Source organism: Piliocolobus tephrosceles, chromosome 6 (genome assembly GCF_002776525.5).
Source record: "Piliocolobus tephrosceles isolate RC106 chromosome 6, ASM277652v3, whole genome shotgun sequence".
In the NCBI taxonomy this organism is placed as follows: domain Eukaryota; kingdom Metazoa; phylum Chordata; class Mammalia; order Primates; family Cercopithecidae; genus Piliocolobus; species Piliocolobus tephrosceles.
This window is the reverse complement of record NC_045439.1, coordinates 100,750,944-100,772,846: the sequence shown is the minus strand read 5'-3', so window position 1 is coordinate 100,772,846 and position 21,903 is coordinate 100,750,944. Positions and strand designations below refer to the sequence as shown.

The 21,903-nt window shown below is 41.9% G+C and overlaps 1 protein-coding gene across 1 annotated transcript in view; it reads right to left on the bottom strand.

Moving 5' to 3' along the window:
• The window catches only part of IQGAP1 (IQ motif containing GTPase activating protein 1), a 116,519-nt gene extending 95,045 nt beyond the window's left edge, over nt 1–21,474 (bottom strand). The window contains exons 1-2 of the mRNA XM_023195408.2: nt 21,288–21,474; nt 18,859–18,958 (exon numbers count right to left, since the gene is read on the bottom strand). Of these exons, the coding sequence (XP_023051176.1) occupies nt 18,859–18,958; nt 21,288–21,459 (272 nt within the window). The 5' untranslated portion in view covers nt 21,460–21,474. The remainder of the gene's footprint in view (nt 1–18,858; nt 18,959–21,287) is intronic.
• Between the last annotated feature and the right edge of the window lie 429 nt (nt 21,475–21,903).

Sequence of the window (21,903 nt, the reverse complement as noted above, 5' to 3'; positions counted from 1 at the left end):
TCGCCCGGCTAGTTTTTTGTATTTTTAGTAGAGACGGGGTTTCACCGTGTTAGCCAGGATGGTCTCGATCTCCTGACCTCGTGATCCGCCCGTCTCGGCCTCCCAAAGTGCTGGGATTACAGGCTTGAGCCACCGCGCCCGGCCGGTGAAACCCGTTTCTACAAAAAATGTAAACATTAAGGCCTGGCACAGTGGCTCACGTCTGTAATCCCAGCACTTTGGGAGGCCAAGGCGGGTGGATCATTTGAGGTCAGGAGTTTGAGATCAACCTGGCCAACATGGTAAGACCCCCATCTCTACTAAAAATACAATGAGCCAAGATTGTGCCACTCACTGCACTCCAGCCTGAGTGACAGAGCCAGACCTTATCTCAAAAGAAAAAAAGTGAATATAGGAAATTTTCCTTGAAAGAACAAAGAGGGGACAACAATCAGAGTGTCTAGGATTAAGGAAGTGTATCTTGAATGGGTGAGGATGTTCATGTGCTAAAGAGAAAGAACCAGCAGGAAAAAAAGTGCAAGTTATAGTTGGGAAAATCATATTGGAATAAGAACCCTAGAAGACAAGAAGGTAGGATAAGATCTAGATCTAGATCACAGATAGAAGGTTAATTGCTAGGAGAAAAAATATGTTTTTCCCACTGCTACAGGGAAAGAGGTAAAGATGGCATGTTAAGCCAACGTGGTGGCATGCACCTGCAGTCCCAGCTACTCACAAGGCTGAGGTCTGAGGATGGCTGGAGCCCAAGAGTTCCAGGCTGCCATGAGCTATGATTGCGCCACTGCATTCCAAACTGGGCAAGACAGCAAGATCCTTTCTCAAAAAAATAATTAATTAATTTTTTTAAGAGACCATGTTAAATGAGATGGGGTAAATTTGTTAGGGCCAAAACGTGAAGAAGTTTTGAGAGAAAACAGATGTCATCAAGCCATGATGCAGGAAGGTAGAGACAGGGATGCCAACAAAGAATAAAAGGTTTAGTATAACTTTTAGGTGATCAGCCCCATCCATCTCTGCCAATTCAAATGTTACCTTCAAAAGTCACCTCTCCTCCACGAACCTTTCATGACCTACCATCAGAAATAATCTCTTCTCGTTCCAAGCTTCTTCTAAATTTTCTTATGGCACTTTATATCTCTTTATCGCCTAACAGTTATTTATGTACATAAGGGTGGAATCCTTTTCTAATTTATCTTTGAATAAATTAGAAAGACTCTACTGAAAGACACACACTGTTCTTTCTCTCTTGCTTAGGGACCATATTACTCCTGGTCTCAATTATAACCAAATAATAAAAGAAAAACAAAACAAAAACAGAAAATTACCCCAAGCTCTTATCAGCATAACACTGAAATTCTTTTTCCTACCACAACCCCCACATCCCACACAACTCTGTACTCATTCAATTTAATATCCCCAAGCACCTACTTTGTGAAAAGCACTGCAGTGACAGGTGCCATTGGGTACCAGGAAGTGGAAAGAGCTTCAACTCTAAAGGAGCACAGAGAACAAGATAAATACACATAGTGTTATGTTTTCCCTTGAAAGGGAAAAGCCAGACCATACAATGTCAGCTTATCTTGCAAAACTCAGCCATAAAATAATCTTTCCCTCATCTAAACTCTCACACATTAACTATTTGCATCATTTCTTCAGCAATTACATATTGCCTTCTGACACTGAGACTTCTCATTCTCTGATGTTGGGTAACTTTTCAAATGTTTATGCCCTGTCTGTTCAATTGATCCTTAACCTCCTAAGGGCAGGACTGTTTTATACTTTCGCATCTTCCTCAGTGCTCCCAGAGTGTCCTGAACAATGGAGGAGCTAAAAATGTGACTTACTTGCTTTAAAGTAACTATTTTATTGGAGGAATTTTCCCAACTTCTTAGCCATGTTAGAAAAAAATGAGCAATGGAACAGAATCAAGTCATTCAAAATAAAAATGGTTTTTAATAACACAGGAAATGAAAATAAAAACTGTTTTTAAATAACTTGAGAAAATACTTAGGTTAGAACACAACAAGCTTCCATTAAACTGTTACATAGTCTAAGCCTGAAAATCTGCAACATGGGTTTTCCCAAAGCAGCTCAGACACTGTTTGGAAATTTCTTTATTGTTATATAAGAAATTATCCTCCTATTAAGCAGATTTCCATTGTCTAGTTCTGTTCCCCTGGCACCACACATGACAAAATGAACCTCTCTCCCATCTCTCAGGAATTTTTTAGTAAAGCAGTAAAATGTTAATATAACAGTTGACTGAATTCCTAAACTGGATGAAAGGTTGAGCTTCTGAGATTCTGATTTTATATTCCTTCTAAATCTTGTTTCCATGTCATATAGCCTCAGTATTCTCAATTATTCTTCATACATCATAATTAGTAGACCCTTTATCATCCTGGTCATGCTCATCAAACATCCTCTCGTCCCAGAGCAATAACCAAGTCTCAACTAATGGACGACCAACACCCACTGATGGGGAGCGGTTCTTCAGCTTCTATGTTGAAAAGGATTCTGATCTATCAGCAGTGCTTGCTGTGGGTGTGAAATAACCTACCACAAATCTAACATCCTTGCTCTAGACTACAAGATCCAACTTAAAGTATGGCCTCCAGAACTAAATACCAATTTCAGGAAGCCTCTGATTAGTCCAGAGGACAGTGGAATCATCTTTTCCTTGGCTGCATATACCATATATCTACTAATGAGGTAATGAACTTCTCAGGTTTCTTTCATTTTGTTTTCATTTCCCACTAATGCTATTCCCACTAACGCTACTTCTCTCCCTTATCCTGTACACTTTTTGAACTCCAATGTTGGACATCATACTTATTACTAATGAATTTCATTATTAGATTCATGGTATATTGAAAGCAAAATGTGTCTTACAATATATTAACTATCTCTCCAGAAACAAGTAAAACCCAAATTTCATTGACACGTCACTGACACCCTAGTAAGTCCCAATCAAAATGTTTACAAATAACATGCCCTAAAAGTGCTTTCTCTGAACTAAAAATCTGTAGCTCTTTTTGCTGAGATACGATTCGTAACGTAAACTCATTTTAAATATACAATTCAGTTGCTTTTAGAATATTCACAATGTTGTGCAACCATCATCACTATCTAATTCCAGAACACTTTCACCACCCAAAAACAAACCCTGGCTGGGTGTGGTGGCTCATGTCTATAATCCCAACACTTTGGGAGGCTGAGGCGGGCGGCGGATCACCAGGTCAGGAGATCGAGACTATCCTGGCTAACACGGTGAAATCCCGTCTCTACTAAAAATACAAAAAATTGCCAGGTGTGTGTTTTTCTCTGATTCACCAATCTGGTGACCCTGTCCAAAAGGAAATGATGTTAATGTGACAGGGCTTTTCTTAGGGAGCTCATGTTGGCTCCCAAGCATCATTTTTCTCGATAAGTGTTCATAAGTTATCGATCTGACAACGTGCTCTGGAATTTTTCTGGTCCAATGTTTTGCCAGAAACTAGTTTACTAGACCAGAATTTGTGATATTTATCTTTTCCTTTTTAATAATTAGTACATCTGCAACCCTCATTTTTAAAAACCACACTCCCGTCTTTGCAATGCTTTAAAGATCACTGAGCAATTATACCTATCGAATTAGTACAATTATGGCTTTAATTTAAGCTCTATAAGCCAAGAACTGGATAACTCAATGGAGAATGTAAACAAACTATCATAAAACACAAAATAGCTGAGAATTGACCATGAACATCTCCCAAATTCTTATTTGAAATAGTCTCTAAGAAAGTCTTAGGGTTCAAAAATAAAAAATAAAGTAAAAGAAAGAAAAAATAGTCCCTTAAGTCCATAACTCTGATAGAAAAAGTGTTCGCAAACCAAAAAAAACAAAAAACAAAAACAAAAACCTGGAACACTACTGATAAAGTAGGTTTGAGGAATACACTATCCTCGGCCTTGGAGACAGAATTTACAAGTCTATGATAAAGATTCCAAGTAATTGCCACTTAAATAATATTTGGCTTGGTTTTAACTCAGTATTTCTGAAACTTATTTCACCACAATAAGTTTTTGTAATATTTATTTCAGTATTTCTGAAACTTATTTCTTTAATATCACAGCACAATATACCTCAAAAAATACCGATCTAGAAAGTCAGCCACACAGTTTTTCAAACTCCAAATTTGCACGCTTCTTTAACACAAAGAATAAATTGTCAGTTTGGCAAGTCTAGTCATCTCTTCACAGTCTTTATGTCAAAGCTGTTAATCCAAAACCTGTTTTCTCAATGCCAACTTTACTACACACAACTAATCTGTTTAGCATTACAATATAACTTGCTTGAAAGCACTTTGGAAAATCCTAACCAAATTCCCTAAAAGGATAGTTAAGCCATATGTTTCAAAAAGCTCAACAGCTGAAGCTGCCTTGTTCTGAAAAAAATTAAGATATCAGTTCATAAACACAAGACACCCTCCAGAGCACATTTCCTAAGACACTGACTGCTAAGACTCGAAATGTAAGATACAATCCAAAACTCAAAAAAGCAGGATCTCTATCTCACTCTTCACACCAAAATAAATTCCAAATGGATAAAAGAGTTAAATATTAAAACACTTTACATCCTAAACATACTAGAGGAAAACATGGGAGAATATTTTTATATAATCTCAGTATAGATAAGGACTCTCTAAAAATCATGCAAAAAATTCAAAAGCTAAAAGTAAAATATTAGTAAGTTCAAATACATTTTAAAACTTTATTTGAAATACAAAGTCAAAATTTAAAGGACAATGGCCGGGTGAGGTGGCTCATGCCTGTAATCCCAGCACTTTGGGAGGTCAAGGCGGGCGGATCACCCGAGATACGGAGTTCGAGACCAGCCTGGCCAACATGGCAAAATCCTGTCTCTACTAAAAAATACAAAAAATTAGCCCAGTGTGGTGGTAAGCACCTGTAATCCCAGTTCCTCGGGAGGATGAGGCACAAGAATCGCTTGAACCTGGCCGAGATCACACCACTGCACTCCAGCCTGGGCAACAGAATGAGACTTTCTCAAAAAAAAAAAAAAAATTAAAGGACAAAGTGGAATGAATACTTATAACACCCATGGTATACAATGAGCCCATTTCCTCAATATATAAAGAACTCTTACCAATAAGAAATAGAACAATAATCCAACAGAAAAATGAGCAAAGGATTCTGCCAAAACAGTTCACAGACAAGAACATACAAATGGCTTTCAAACACATGTAAAGATGCTCATCTTCACTCATAATTACATAATCCAAAAATGTAGCTGCAATGAAATACCATTTTCACCTATGAAACTGGCAAATGTAAAAAATCTGTAATACTCTGGATTGGTAAAATTAAAGGGGAAACAGCCTTCTTATGTGTACATTATTGACAGGCAGATGTGTAAACTGGTACAACCTCTTAGGAGAGCAAATTGATAATATTTATGAGAACTAAATATGCATATTCCCTTTGACCCAGAAATTACACTTTTAGAAATTTGTCCTGCAAGAATACTCATACATGCACAATGGCATACCTACAAAGTGACTAACCACAGCACTTTTTATAACAGCAAAAGCTGGAGAGAAAATGTCCATTAACAGGTTAACTCCAAAACTGAAAACTAAGGAACTGTGAGGGAAAAAAAGAGGCACTTCATTCCACATTCACTGATGTGGAATGAATCTTCAGATGCAAAGCAAAACAGTGGCTCATGCCTGTAATCCCAACACTTAGGGAGGCCAAGGTGGGCAGATAACCTGAGGTCAGGAGTTCAAGACCAGCCTGGCCAACATGGTGAAATCTGTCTCTACTAAAAATACAAAAATTAGCTAGGCGTGATGGCGGATGACTGTAGTCCCAGCTACTTGGGAGGCTGAGGTGGGAGGATTGCTTGAACCTGGGAGGTGGAGGTTGTAGTGAGCCGAGATTATACCACTGCACTCCAGCCTGGGCAACAGAGCAAGACTCCATCTCAAAAAACAACAACAAAAAGATGCAAAGCAAAATGTACAGTGTGCTACCACTTCTAAACAAATCAAAGTGATGTGTATTTATAAGCACAGAATATTTCTGGAAAGAGACACAATCATGATAGCAGTTCCATGTGGGGAAAATAACTGAATAGCTAGAGAAAGAAGACTAAGGATATAGACTTTTTTTCAGTGTTATATACTTGCATAGTCTCTGAATTATGTATCATGTCTGTGCATTATCTGTTCCTAAGAAAAAAATGTTTTAAATTTAAAACTTTTAAATTAAGACCAAATCTATCTAAAAAAACATTTCTATGGGGATTCTCAAATTAAGGAAAACCCCAAAAGTCAAGCCATTGTCAAACACTACCTTTTCAAACTATCAATTATGAAAAGGCATTGCCCAAACTAATGACATAGTATGTCTTCAGGGAAGAAACATATTTTTGTGCAGCGGCGTGATCACAGCTTACTGCAGCCTGGAATTCTTAGTTAGGCTCAAGTGATCCTCCCACCTCAGCCTCCCAAGTAGTTGGAACTACAGGTGTGTGCCACCACACTTGGCTTTTTTTTATTTCTTATATTTTGTAGACACAGGGTCTGAATATGTTGCCTAGGCTGGTCATGAACTCCTGGCCTGATGCTACCCCTCCCTCCTCGGCCTCCATAAGTGTTGGGATTACTGGTGTGAGCCACAGTGCCCAGCTCCAAAAAACATTTTGTTATAATAGTCATTTAAGTAAAAGATAAACTTTGTTTACTTTTAGCTGTTTTAAAGGTCATCTGGGATGTATGTTATTTGTAGTAAAATGACCTGCTGATTAAGGCGCACTGTGTATCTGTGAGACTTTTTCTATTTAAATGTTATCATTTTCCTATTTTTAATGATCATAAGTTTTTTTTCTCTTCTTTTCAACTTTTCCTTTTCTAATTTTGCCCCATTCCCTGTTGTATTCCTCAGTTCATTCTGTTTTTAGGATCACTAGTTAATTCTATTCGAGAAAATATTTTTAATTTCTTACGTTGTTCATCAATGATCCCAAGCAACAGTCTGACACTTTTTAACTTTATGAATAAATACCTATCAGAGTAATACAATTTCCTTCTGCTACAGAAACCTCACAGTTCTTAGAGCCCAGTGTGTCTCAATCGCCAAACAGCTGCCCCAACAGAAGCCAAGCCCTGGGCTGGCAGCTGCCTCTCCAATGTTCCTTCTGCTTTCTGTTATGATTTCCAATGAGTCAACAGGAAGGTATTCCGAGTAAAGAAGAAATAGAGGCTTTTAGACAGGACTTTCCACCTCCCACAACCCCAAAAATACAGTTCTTACCAAATGAGCCAAGGCAATTTCCAATCCAATTTGCCACTCCTGTCTGTATGAGGTAACTCTTTAACAAACAAGAAAGTGGCAGGAAGGAACACCTTTCTAAGCTAAATCCAAAGCAGATACCAGGTTATGAAGAAGAGAAGCAATTAGGAAGGGTCCAACAAGCTAGTTAGACACAAAAATACATAAGACAACTGGAGACTTTCCCTCAGGTGGCTGGTGGAAGAGACTCCAAAATAAGTGGCAGGAAACTGATGGAGTTCCCTCACTGACTTGAAAACTACACAAGTTACTCAATGTCTCTGGGCACCAGCTAAAGAGGTTGGACGTAAATGTTGCTACTTCAGCGCCTGCAGAAGTTAAGAGCACCAGCTTTGGTGTCACAAACCTAGGCTTGAATTCCAATATATGATCTTGGGAAAAGTGTTATCAACTCTATTTTTTTCCCTCTTTAAAATAAAAATAACGCCTATCTCACAATAATGTTATATGTAAACTCCATCATCATTCGGCTTAATTAACAGTAGTTACTACTGTTGTCATTATTTTTAGAAGCAGAAGTACAGCAGCAGCAGACTAACATGGCAGTTAAGAGAAAGGACTTCAGAGTCCTTGCCAAACCTAAAATCTGGATCAACCACTTACTAGATGAATGGGTTAACCTCTCTGAGCTTTGCTTTCTTATCTGTTAAATGCAGATAATAAGCACCTCACAGGGCTTCAAGAATAGCTAATTAGATAGCACAGTGACTTGCATGCAGAAAGTATGAAATAAACGGTACTGATCATGACAATGAGGAAAAGGGGGAGAGGCAAGGGGAATACACTGACTTTGGGACAGACAAAAAATATTTTAGATTATGATTGTCTCGCAAATTGCAGTTTTTTTGTTTTTTGTTTTTTGTTTTGGGGGATTATTTTGGCTTTCCTTTAGCTGCCTTAAAGGTAAAGTACTGAGGTTTCTAGAATAAAATGCCTTATTGAAATAATTAATTCTTCCCAACATACAACTATTTTAAAAAAAATTTTAACCCAACATTCAAACTTAAGCAAGTAAACTCTTACTTTTCAAAATAAACCATTAACCAGATCTTTCTTAAACATTTATATGTTTAAGATTTTTTAAATTCACACACTGTCAAACCACAGAGATCAATCAGATTACTAGGAGACTTCTAGAAAAAAAACGAAGGAGCAGAGCCCTGATTTGATCCGGTAGGCCACAGGCCCTCCAAGTTCCACTGGGGCTTCACTCAGCTAGCTCAAAGATATGGTCTCTAGGCAACCAAGTCCTGAATTAAGCAAACAACCACAGTAATATGAATCACTTCCGGATGTTCTCACTTTGCCTACCAGGGCTTTCTTACACAAATACTTGTCAAGGGGTTTATTTAGCACCAGCTAGAAACAACCAAGTGTCCATCAGATACCACAAGGCTTAAAAATGTTCAAAACAGGTTCCACTACCAACTGATATTCCCAGATGTGACACTGTGAAGCAGAAGGAATTGTACAGCAATCAGAGGCAGGTTACCACACTAAGCTGGAAAATGAAATTCCCAGAACATGCCAACTTGGGTCCTCACATGTATTTTTACTATTTTGTCATTAGGGACATTAAAATATATAAAAACAGTTGCTCTGACCTTAAGACCAGAAGAAATACATGCCAAATGAAGCCAAACTAATGGGCCACACTTAGCCCAGCCAGATTTTTTCCCCAGACTTGACTGGTGGACAATCCATTCACTCAGCTGCCCAATTAACACTGGTTTTTCATAGTCACATCTATTTCAACACCTATTGATTATAAGGCGAAGTGGTAAACTATGTAACCCAACTCTCTTGGCTACCCGCTCCTTTTTTTTCACCTTGAAAGAGTCTTTTGTGTCACACTATTCTTCATGAACTAAAAAGAGATCATTTAAGTTATTAACAAGAATGGAGACGGAAAAGGACTTAATTAAAAATAAAAACTACAATAGGACAAAGCAACTACCGTTAACAGAACCAAGGAAAAAATATCAAGACTGTAGAAAATCAAGTCAGTGCAACAAAAGATGTATGTGAGACACATACCTAGAATGCTTATTTAACATAAACAAAATGAAGAAGAGTCATAAAATAGACTACATAGATCTCACTAATGATCAGAACTAATCAATACAGGCATAATGGACAATTTCCTAGAGCTAAAATAAACAAACAAGAGACATTATAAACCAAGAAGAGTCTCCACATTACAGGCAAAATTGCTAAGCCAATATCAACCCTAACATGTTAACTGGGGAAATGTTTATACCTCAAGGAACAACAATTCTACAAATTTCAAGTCACAAAAAAAGGAAAAAAAAAAATCAAGTTACTTGTCATGGAGTTAAAATTAAGCTAGCTTCAGATGTTGTTTCTCATAAGTAAACAAAGTCATATATATTTTTCTCAAAAAAATGAAATATGGTTCACCATAATAGAATGTAAAAGTCCAGAACTAGAAATATATATATAATATTTGACAAAATAGACATCAATTGCTTGTAATAAACAGCTGGTTTTAAAACGATATTAGAGGCCTGTAATTCCACCACTTTGGGAGGCTGAGGCAGGAGGATCACTTAAGGCCAGAAGTTCGAGATAAGTTCCCCTTACAATCAACATAACAAGACCCCATCTCTACAAATATATAAAAATTAAGCCAACAGATTATTAAACTGAAAATTTTGGCAAAGTTTTAAAGAAATTAAACTATCTAGACTTTGAGTTGATAGAATAAATCACAAATCAAAAGACTGACATTTAAACTCAAAAAAAAGGCCGGGCGCGGTGGCTCAAGCCTGTAATCCCAGCGCTTTGGGAGGCCGAGACGGGCGGATCATGAGGTCAGGAGATGGAGACCATCCTGGCTAACACAGTGAAACCCCGTCTCTACTAAAAAATACAAAAAAAAACCGAGCCGGGCGAGGTGGCGGGCACCTGTAGTCCCAGCTACTCCGGAGGCTGAGGCAGGAGAATGGGGTAAACCCGGAAGGCGGAGCTTGCAGTGTTGCAGTGAGCTGAGATCCGGCCACTGCACTCCAGCCCGGGCGACAGAGCGAGACTCCCTCTCAAAAAAAAAAAATAAATAAATAAATAAATAAATAAATAAATAAATAAATAAATAAAACTCAAAAAAAAATTTAAAACTACAATGAAGAAAACAAATACAATGAAACATCAAGGGAAAATGTTTGTAGCAAATACGAGAGAAAGTCAATGTCCATGTTACAAAAGAGCTCACAAAAGTTAACATCATGATCCTAGAAGCCAAGCACGTAACAAAAATAGAAAATTTGCATAAGAAAATAATACTGATAAACAAATATATAAGAAAATGTTTAACCTCTCAGCAATCAAAGCAATAAAACTTTAAACAGGAATAAACCTAAATAAATCATGAACATTAGATGGCCACTGAAAATAGTAAATCAAGACAATACAGGTCGGGTGTGACTGCTCACGCCTGTATCCCAGCACTTTAGCAGAAGGACGGTTTGAGTCCCAGGAGATGGAGACCAGCCTGGCAACACAGAGAATCACCATCTCTACAAAAAATATATATTTTTTTAATTAGGTGAGGTGGAGTGGGTCTATAGTCCCAGGTACCTGAGAAGCTGAGGTAGGAGTATCTTTGTTCTTTCAAGGAAAATTTCCTATATTCACTTTTTTTTTTTTTGAGACAATGTCTGGTTCTATCACCCAGGCTGCAGTACAGTGGCGTGATCTCAGCTCACTGCAACCTCCACCTCCCAGTTCTAGTGATTCTTGTGCCTCAGCTTCCAGAGTAGCTGGGATTACAAGCACATCCCACCATACCCAGCTAATGTTTTTTGTATTTTTAGTACAGATGGGGTTTCACCATGTTGGCCAGGCTAGCCTCGAACTCCTGGCATCAAGTGATCCGTCTGCCCTGGCCTCCCAAAATGCTGAGATTACAGGTGTGAGCCATCACGCCCAGCCAAGATACTCAATACTTTATTGTAATATAGGCTTTGTGCTATATAATTTTGCCCAAGTGTAAGCTAACATCAGTATTCTCAGCACAATTAAGGTGGGCTGGGCTATGATATTCAGTAGGTTAGGTGTATTAAATGCATTCTGACTTACAATATTTTCAACTTTCAATGGGTTTATTGGGATATAATCCCTTCATAAATCAAGGAACATCTGTGTAGTAACTTAAAAATCTGAATTTGTGATTAGATCTAAACATTTTATACACAGTTTTTCCTTTTACTTAATCCCTTATTTTCCTTCATTATAAAATTACCACTGTAAAAAGCATTTTAAATATATAGTACAGAATTAAGTAAAAAGGAAGACTCACACCCTCTAACCCCATTCCAATCCCTAAAAGTATCCTCTGTTTCTGGTGTTTTCCTTCAGGTAAAAGCTAAGGTCTGAAGTGAAAAAACTAGGGTTATAAACCTTAGGACCTTGAAAGTGCCAAGAAAATTCCTGTCATCTTCATGTTAAATCTGCTTTTCCTTTTGCAGATTTAATGTGAAAATTCAAGAGGCCGGGCACAGTGGCTCATGCCTGTAATCCCAGAACTTTGGGAGGCTGAGGTGGGTGGATCACGAGGTCAGGAGATTGAGACCAGCCTGGCCAACATGGTGAAACCCCCGGTCACTACTAAAAATATAAAAAATTAGCTGGGTGTGGTGGCAGGCACCTGTAATCTCAGCTACTTGGGAGGCTGAGGCAGGAGAATCGCTTGAACCCAGGAGGTGGAGGTTACAGTGAGCCGAGGTAATGCCACTGCACTCCAGCCTGGGCGACAAGAGTGAGACTCCGTCTCAAAAAAAAAAAAAAAAGAAATTAGAAAGAAAAGAAAAAATTCAGGATATTGTTTATCCAGGTGCTTGGATAAAAGTTTGTTGAGTGCAGGCCGGGTGCGGTGGCTCAGGCCTGTAATCCCAGCACTTCGGGAGGCCAAGGTGGGCGGATCACGAGGTCAGGAGATCAAGGCCATCCTGGCTAACACGGTGAAATCCCGTCTCTACTAAAAAATACAAAAAATTAGACAAGTGTGGTGGTGGGCGCCTGTAGTCCCAGCTACTCGGGAGGCTGAGGCTGGAGAATGGTGTGAACCTGGGAGGCGGAGCTTGCAGTGAGCTGAGATCCCACCATTGCACTCCAGCCTGGGAGACAGCGAGACTCTGTCTCAAAAAAAAAAAAAAAAAAAAGGCCGGGCGCGGTGGCTCAAGCCTGTAATCCCAGCACTTTGGGAGGCCGAGATGGGTGGATCACGAGGTCGGGAGATCGAGACCATCCTGGCTAACACGGTGAAACCCCGTCTCTACTAAAAAAATACAAAAACACTAGCCGGGCGATGTGGCGGGCGCCTGTAGTCCCAGCTACTCGGGAGGCTGAGGCAGGAGAATGGCGTAAACCCGGGAGGCGGAGCTTGCAGTGAGTTGAGATCCGGCCACTGCACTCCAGCCCGGGCTACAGAGCAAGACTCCGTCTCAAAAAAAATAAAATAAAATAAATAAAAATAAAAAAGAGTTAAGAATAAATCTCACCCCATACTTCCCCTTAGTAATTATAAATAAATGAATAGATCAGCTCCTAGTGCTACCATGTCATTACACAGCTATATGCTATGGTCCCTTAGTCACACTGGGTCTCATGAGATAACTAGACTTCTCATCTGTACAAAGAGAGCTTGGGTAACCATCCTAAAAATGATCTCCCTCAACATTTAAGTGAAGTTCCTCATTTTGAGAATTCTAGAAGTGCCGGGCATGATATTCTTCCTAGTCACCTTGCCTAACCATTTTGTTTTCTTGCTTCTTAAATGTCTGAACTTCTATTTGCATGATCACAGGGTGCCAGCCTGGACATATCCCAATGTTCATGGAATTCTGATATCACTTACAGGGAGAAGAGATCTGAAGAGCCCATCCCAGAAAATGCTCTATGCCAACAGTAAAGACATATGCACAAAAAAGACTTTGTTCCCAAGAACTAATTTCTTTCCAAGACACCTTTCCAATTCCTCTAAATTACAAAAAGTGACATGCTTCTATTTAGTGCTAAGCTCAACTTACCACCGTGGAGTTGCTGACAATCTCTAACCAGCCAGCATTCCTACTTTCCCTTCTACAAGAGAACGGTTGCCCTACTCCTTGAGTTGGGGTACAGGCACTCAGAGGAAGAAAGGTGGCCCATGACAGACTTGAAACTGCACACCAGGAATTGTCTGAGACTCAGAGAATGCTGGAATTAACTTTCTTCCTGTAACCTTTAACCTAGCTGAATTTTCTTCCATTTCCAGTACTAGTCATACTTTCTTCTCACTTGCAGACTTCCCTGTTCTGTCCTGCCTTACATGTTCTCTTCTTGGTTCTTTTCACCTGAACCTTATTCTGATCTATTGCTTCCTCCTGTCCAAGACCTGAGCACTGAACATACCTCACATATTTAAATGTTACTTCCTTCAACTGAGTGAAATGGTATTCATCACTCCTACACAACTGCTCCTTAGGCAAAACAAATGTAAAACTCAATAAGAACAGGCAAAAGGGGCCGGGCGCGGTGGCTCAAGCCTGTAATCCCACCACTTTGGGAGGCCGAGACGGGTGGATCACGAGGTCAGGAGATCAAGACCATCCTGGCCTACACGGTGAAACCCTGTCTCTATTAAAAAATACAAAAAACTAGCCGGGCGAGATGGCAGGCGCCTGTAGTCCCAGCTACTCGGGAGGCTGAGGCGCGAGAATGGCGTAAACCCGGGAGGCGGAGCTTGCAGTGAGCCGAGATCGCACCACTGCACTTCAGCCTAGGCGACAGAGCGAGACTCCGTCTCAAAAAAAAAAAAAGAACAGGCAAAAGGATAAAAATAAGCTCCGATTTAAGCATGAATAGTAATTTAAGATGTATAAACAACTCATAAAATCCTTGATCTATTGTGTAGCCCTTAGCAAAAAGCCTTGAATCATTAGGTGATATTTCATTAGAACAGCAGCTTAATTTCAATATTGAAGCTGCTCTCCAAACAATGAAGAAAAACAGAAATCTCTACATTTTCTATTTCTCAACCACTCCCAGTGCTCATTTATAGGAATTACCCCTAAATTTTTCCACTTAACCTTTCAGGGAAACACAAACCCACACCGACAGAAAACCCTTGTCTCTCTACACTTATACTCTCTTACTTATACTCACTGCCTCTACACAGTCATATTCACTCTCTACACACTCCTCTCTTTTCCCAAGAAAGAGCTCTGTTACAGGCAGAGGAGAAAATGGAGTGCCCCAGGATACACAATGGGGCCACTGTACTAAAAGGTGGAGCTTTTAGTAGGAGGAGTAAAGGTATTATAAATAGAACTGAGGAGGGGAACCTTTTCTCTCTCCGATCTCTATGATCTTTATTCCTGGCCTTGGAATTACCGTAAATCCCAGATCTTGGGGCTCCTCCAACTTGGGAGGGGTGGAGGTTATGAAGGAAACAGGATGGAACCAAACCAAAAAGGCAAACTGGGCCTAGTGCTAGAGGGGAAAGAGGGGCCCTAGGAACACACAAGATACAGCACGGCATACCAAGGTAGGAGAAAGAACTGGAAGAGATTAATAGCTAGCTAATAACAAAGGGCATGCCATTTGTCCTTGGTGCACTCCCAACACTTTTTAGGGGTGGCAGCAGCCACATAGGTGGCTGACAGGGATTCTAGTCCTCTTTTCTCACCATAACATTCCCAGGCTTCTTTCCTTTGCCCTCTCTAGTTATACAATCCAAATAGGTGCTTCCAACATTGATTTTTTAAAATCAAAGCCTTAAACAACAACAAAAATCACCACACCCAGTTTTATGATTGCCTCCATAAAATAGACCAGGCACCTTTCCATGATGCCAGGCCAATGGGCAGGGTGTGCTAGGGTAATATGCCACTATTATGTCCTCCCTTTAAAAAAAAAAAAAAAAAAACCTGAAGATCATCACAATGTCTCCATTGCCTTATTTTATTTTATTTTTTTTGAGACAGTTTCACTCTTGATGCCTAGGCTGGAGTGCAGTGGCACTATCTCGGCTTACTGCAACCTCCACCTCCCGGGTTCAAGCAATTCTCCTGCCTCAGCCTCCCGAGTAGCTGGGATTACAGGCAGCTGCCACCACGCCCGGCTAATTTTGTATTTTTAGTAGAGATGGGGATTCTCCATGTTGCTCAGGCTGGTCTCCAACTCCTGACTTCCAGGTGATCTGTCTGCCTCAGCTTCCCAAAGTGCTGGGATTACAGGCATGAGCCACCGTGCCCGGACAGTTACTTTTTAAGTATGCAAAAGCACTCAACTAAAAAACACCCCAGGGGATCATGCCCCTGGGTGGTCTTTAAAGGAAATGGGCTACTTTCCTATACTGGAAAAAAACATCTTACAGAAAAAAAGATGCTCTAGAGTAGCTGAAAATAAAATGTCTTGCTAATGCAGCACCTGATGAAGAAAATATGATGAAGTGTAACATTTTACTCAGGCCATGATATCCCAGCATAAGGCAGAGTTCTAAAATTGTTTTAAATCTTGTTTCTCAACAGGGGGAGGAGTGGGGGTCAAGAAAGGACCATCGGAATCACTAGAGGCATTTAAAATACAGTCGGCCCTCCTTATCCGTGGGTTCTGCATCCATGGACTCAACAAACTATGGATCAAAAATAGTCAGAAAAAAAATAAAGATACAAATAAAACAACACAGTGTAACAACTATTTATGTAGCATTTACATTGGATCAGGTATAAGTAATCTAGAGATGTTTTAAAGTATATAATATGTAATATGCTAAGGTTATATGCAAATACTATGCCATTTTATATAAGGAACTTGAGCAACTGTGGATTCTGGTATCTGCAGGTGTCCTGGAACCAAACCCCCACAGATACCAAGGGACTACTATATATATGTCTGGACCTCCCACCCAGATCTATGGAACCACAATTTCTATGGTAAGGCCCAGATAGCTGTATTTTTTTTTTTTTTTTTTTAGTTCCCCGGGTGATTCTAATGCACACATCTGGTTAACAACCACAGTTAAAAAAATGATGAGGCCAGGCACAGTGGCTCACGTTTGTAACCCCAGCACTTTGGGAGGCTGACGTGGGTGGATCACCTGAGGTCAGGTGTTTGAGAACAGCCTGGCCATTATGGTGAAACCCTGTTTCTACTAAAAATACAAAAATTAGCCAGGCGTAGTGGCAGGTGCCTGTAATTCCAGCTACTCAGGAGGCTGAGGCAGAAGAATCGCTTGAACCCGGGAGGTGGAGGTTGCAGTGAGCCAAGATCACGCCACTGCACTCCAGCCTGGGCAACAGAGCAAGACACTGTACAAAAAAAAAAAAGATGGAAACTATTCTTCAATCAAGAAAACTACAAGTAGACCAAAAAACTCAGGCCTCAGTTTCTTCATTAAATGAGATGGTTAAACGAAATTAGCGGTTGAACTAGATTAGTGGTAGTGTTTGGGGAAGGGGAGGTGTTAGCCAAAACACCCTCTGTAAAAAGTGAATTTTTTCAGGAAATTCAACAGTAAATCAAAAGCAGAGCTACTTTGGAAGGTGTGTTGAGGCTCTTCCCTCTCACCCCCAGGTCACCTCAGTGGAATCACCAAAGCTCCACAGAGCACAAGATGATCTCTTAGAACGGCTGCAGCTTTCAAATTCTTTGACCTTCCAAACCTAGAAATCCACAATTTAAATGGCAGAGAACTTACAATTTTTGTTTTCTTATAAACTTCATGAGAAAATGTCCCCTTATCTAGTGATACAGCATGTCTTGCTATGTCATCTTCTATTATTTGGAAAGACAAGTGTTATCCTCCTCACTTAAGTCACCACTGAAACCCAAGCTCCAGTTTCCTGGAAGGTTTTTTTTTTTTTTTTTGAGACACAGTCTTGCTGTGTCGCCCAGGCTGGAGTGCAGTGGCGCGATCTCGGCTCACTGCAAGCTCCGCCTCCCGGGTTTATGCCATTTTCCCGCCTCAGCCTCCCGAGTAGCTGGGACTAGAGGCGCCCGCCACCATGCCCGGCTAATTTTTTTTGTATTTTTAGTAGAGACGGGGTTTCACCGTGTTAGCCAGGATGGTCTTGATCTCCTGACCTCGTGATCCGCCCACCTCGGCCTCCCAAAGTGCTGGGATTACAGGCTTGAGCCACTGTGCCTGGCCTCTCCTGGAAGTTTTAAGCTCAGAAAAGAAGCCTAGATACAAGAGGGCATGCAAAATACAGGTTAGAGTTTGCCCCAGGAGAAGGAAGAATGGGACCAGAGGGGCACAAAAGAGATTTTAATGCAGCAATGTTGGTTTTGTTTTGTTTGGTTTTAGAGGAAAGGGAAATATCTCAAGTGTTAACATTTGTTAGTTCTGGGATACAAAGATGTTTGCTGTATTGTTCTCTGGAATTTCCTGTAGCATTTTAAGATTTTCAGAATTAAAATACACACACACACACACACACACGTGTACATGTATTAGCACCATTTCAAACACCCTTTTTATTAAAAGTTAATTACAGATATTTCATTATCCCTCACTTGCCTTCACCCAAGGTCACTTATAGAATACATGATCTATAATTACATCTACCCTGGGACTCTGCAAAAGAACACAAGCACCAGAACAAAAGAAATTAATCACTGATACCAAACTGACACTCTAAAATTAAGACCACAAGGCTGTGGGGCATCTGAAAAAGAAAAAGAACAGCTTTACAAATTCACTTCACAAAGAATGCAGAGGATGCTGCCTCTGAATATTGCCAAACAGATGGACCTACACCAACAGTACTATACTTCTAAGCCTCCCAAACCAAGCACCCACTCCACAGGTCATAGTAGGAGACTCAATTCATATATAAATCAAAATTCATGAATAAGTGAAACATTAAAGCCAAAAACCTCAAACCCTAAAAATGCTATTTCCACCTGACAGTTGGTAATGCCCAAAACATGCACAATAAGCATAAAACTGAACAATACAAACCTGGAAAATTTTTCAGTACACTTAAATGCCCATCACAGTAATTCACGATAAACTGTCATCAAGGCTACTTATTGCCATAAATAAATACCCTACCTATACTTATTCCCTCAACCACCAGCTTCCCAGTCACATCTATAACATACTTAAATAAATCTTTTCTTTTTTCCCCTGCCCCCAAAACAGTTTTGTCACCCAGGCTAGAGCACAGTGGTGAGAACACAGCTCACTGCTGCCTCGACCTCCCGGACTCAAGTGATCCTCCCTCCTCAGGCTCCCAAGTAGCTAGGACTACAGGTGCGCACCACCATGCCCGGCTAACTTTTTAAATTTTTTTTATAGGGATGAGGTCTCACTATGTTGCCCAATCTGGTCTCAAACAGCTGGGTTCAAGTGATCCCCTCTACCTCGGCCTCCCAACGTGTTGGAATTACAGGCATGGACTACTGTGCTCAGCCTCAAAGAAATCTTTATTTGTATTAACACTATTATCAGTTCCCGTCTCTTAATCTTCTCTCCAGCCAGCCAATCTTTACCTTTTTGCTTCTTCCAAATGACAAAGGTACTCATAAGCCACATTCTGACGTCTCCTTTCATCCATCTCCTCTGCAGTAAGTCTTTCATTATCCAGGACAGCTAAAACATAAAAGAAAGAATGTAAACACCAGGATCTGTAGCGTTCCTGAGTGATAAAAGATTGCCACAGACTCAATTTCCTGCTACTCACCTAGAAAGTCAGGGTAACTAATGAGTGTGTAGCTAGCCAGATGTACTACAATGACTTTTCTAAAACAAGAACTATGTGGTTTCAACTATACTCATCTTGACCTTTTTAAACATGGATGATAGTATAAATATGTACTAAGTTTTAGTGTAATCTTGAAAAATACTGTCTTGAGATTTTGGCCCAAATCTGTCCCTATCTGCCAGAACTCCTTCTAAATACAGAGCTGATAATGTTGTTTCCCTCTTTTATTAATGACCAAAGCTTGCAGTTATTGAGAAATAAGTGACAGTAACTGTACTAAGCATTTTACACACATTCTCTCATTGAAACCACTCCTATTTTACAGATGAGGAAATTGAGGCTGGGTGAGCCCAGCCCCGTGGCTAATAAGTGGCAGGGCCTGAATCCAAACCCAGAGAGTCTGTCTCCAAAGCCTGAGCTTAACCTTGAAGCAATCTGCTTCCTTCATGGGCACCAGGTATGGAATAAATTCCTAACTCCTTGGGAAGGCATTCAAGGCCTTTCCCAGTCTGGTCCCAACTATTTTTGGAAACTCTCCTCTGCCCTTCCTCCCACCACTGTGCAGTCCACACCACTCAGTTCCCAACACAGTGTCCCTCTACTCTTCAGTACCTTTGTTCATGCTTTTCCCTCAAATCCTGACTCTTGTTCCACATGCCCTATCAAACTGTTTTTCTTTTGAGACAGGGTCTTGTTCTGTCACTCAGGCTGGAGTGCAGTGGCACAATCATGGCTTATTGCAGCCTCGACTTTCTGGGCTCAAATGATCCTTCTACTTCAGCCCCAAGCAGCTGGGACCACAGGAATGGGCCACCACGCCTGGCTAATTTTTTTTTTTTTTTTTTTAGAGATGGAGTCTCACTATGCTGCCCAGGCTGGTCTCAAACTCCAGGCCTCAAACGATCCTCTCACCTCGGACTACCAAAGTGCTGGGATTACACGCAGGAGCCACTATGCCTGGCCACCTGTCAAACTTTCTACACAGCATTCTTCAAAGTTCTGTTCAAATGTCACCTTCAGGCCAGGTGCAGTGGCTCACACTTTGGGAGCCGAGGCGGGGGGATCATTTGAGATCAGGAGTTTGAGACCAGTCTGCCCAACACGGTGAAACCCTGTCTCCACTAAAAATACAAAAATTAGCCAGTGTGGTGGCCGACGCCTGTAGTCCTAGCTACTTGGGAGACTGAGGCAGGAGAATCGCTTGACCCTGGGAGGTGGGAGTTTGCAGTGAGCTGAAACTGCACCACTGCACTCCAGGCTGGGCGACAAAGAAAGACTCTGTCTCAAAAAAAAAAAAAAAAAGGTCACCTTCCGTGCTCATACTGTGTTCCCTAAGCCCCTTCTCCTTACCGACATTACTCTGTATGGCTAGTAAGTTCAGCATCTTTTATCGTTATTGCACCTTATAATCATTAGCATGCACACCTGTCTGGCTCTCTGATTAAAACGTTCTTTGGAGGCAGGGCCTGATCTTACTCATCTTTAATTTCATAAATGTGGCACAATACCTCACAAATAACTGTTGATGCGTGAAATGTTGAACCTTTAAAAAAGAACATTATTTCCAGAATATAAAATAAAATCGAAAACCTCATAATCCCAAAGGGTCCGCCTTTAGCCAATCCTGCCTGCAGTTCAATGACGTCCAAGGCCAACAACAGAAAATGAGGAAGTCTTAGGATTTTGTTTCTTTTTTTTACTATTTTACTTTTGAAATCTTGAGGAGGGAACTAAGCCCGAGAAAACTGACGTGACTTGCCCAGGACGGCACCTCTTAGCTAGCCTGGGGCCGGACAGGTCTGGACCCTGGTCTACCCCGCAGGCAATACTAGGGCAGCGCCTTTCCACGAAACGGGCAGAGCCCGCGTACCCAGACCCCAGTCCCCGGGACACGCCCTGCGCGGTCCTCCTGCCACCTCACCCTAGGCCGTCTTCCCCAATCTCGGTCGAGCTTGGGCGACGGGAGGGGCCGGGTAGGGCTCCCCCTACCGCGGCCCCAGCTAGGGCGGGAGGCCTCGGAGGTCCTCTCCGCCGCCTCGGACCCGAGGGGGCGAGCACCAGGGGCCTCCCCGCCTGCCGCCACCGGGGCGGCTCTTCCGGGTCCGAGCTGCCGGCAGCCGCCCTGCCCCACCCGCCTGGCCGACCCCCCAAGAAAATCGCGCCTCGTCTGCAGTTAGCTCGGCCCCGAAGCCCCGCGCCGCAGAGCCCCGCACTCACAGCCATAGTGCGGCCGGGCCACGCCTAGCCCGTCAACCTCGTCTGCGGAGGACATGGCGGCCGAGCCCGGGTCTCTGCTGAAGAAGCCGTGAAACCTTGGAGGCGCGGACAGCGGCAGCTGCAGCTCCTGCCAAGTGCGCGGGCTTGCCCGGGTCCCCGAGGCCCCGCCCATGCCGTCAACCCCACCCCGCAGGCCCAGTCCCAGCGGGACCGCCCGAGCGACACCGCCCTGCCGCACCGCCCTGAGCGGCCGGAAAGAGGCGGGGCCAGCGTCACCATACCCCGCCCCCAACTCCGCCCCCTCAGCCCGGCCCTGCATGCATCCCGCTACCGTCTCCGTAGGCGGAAGGAAGAAGGTAGAGCCCATCCTCCAATCGGGCTCATGCTGAGCTTGCCCTGCCGGGAATGCCCGCCCGGGTTTATAGCCCCGCCCCCAGGGCCACCGCCCTATCCGCAACTCTAACCGAAAAGCTGCCGGTGTCTGCTACCTGAAATCAAAATAGTGGGTCATCTCCCTTCTCTTGCCGGCCCAGCTAACCTCTGCACCAATACTCGGAGAAGGTGGCCCAGGGTATCTTGTTGGACACAAGCAGGCCCCAAACTGCCATAAAAGCCC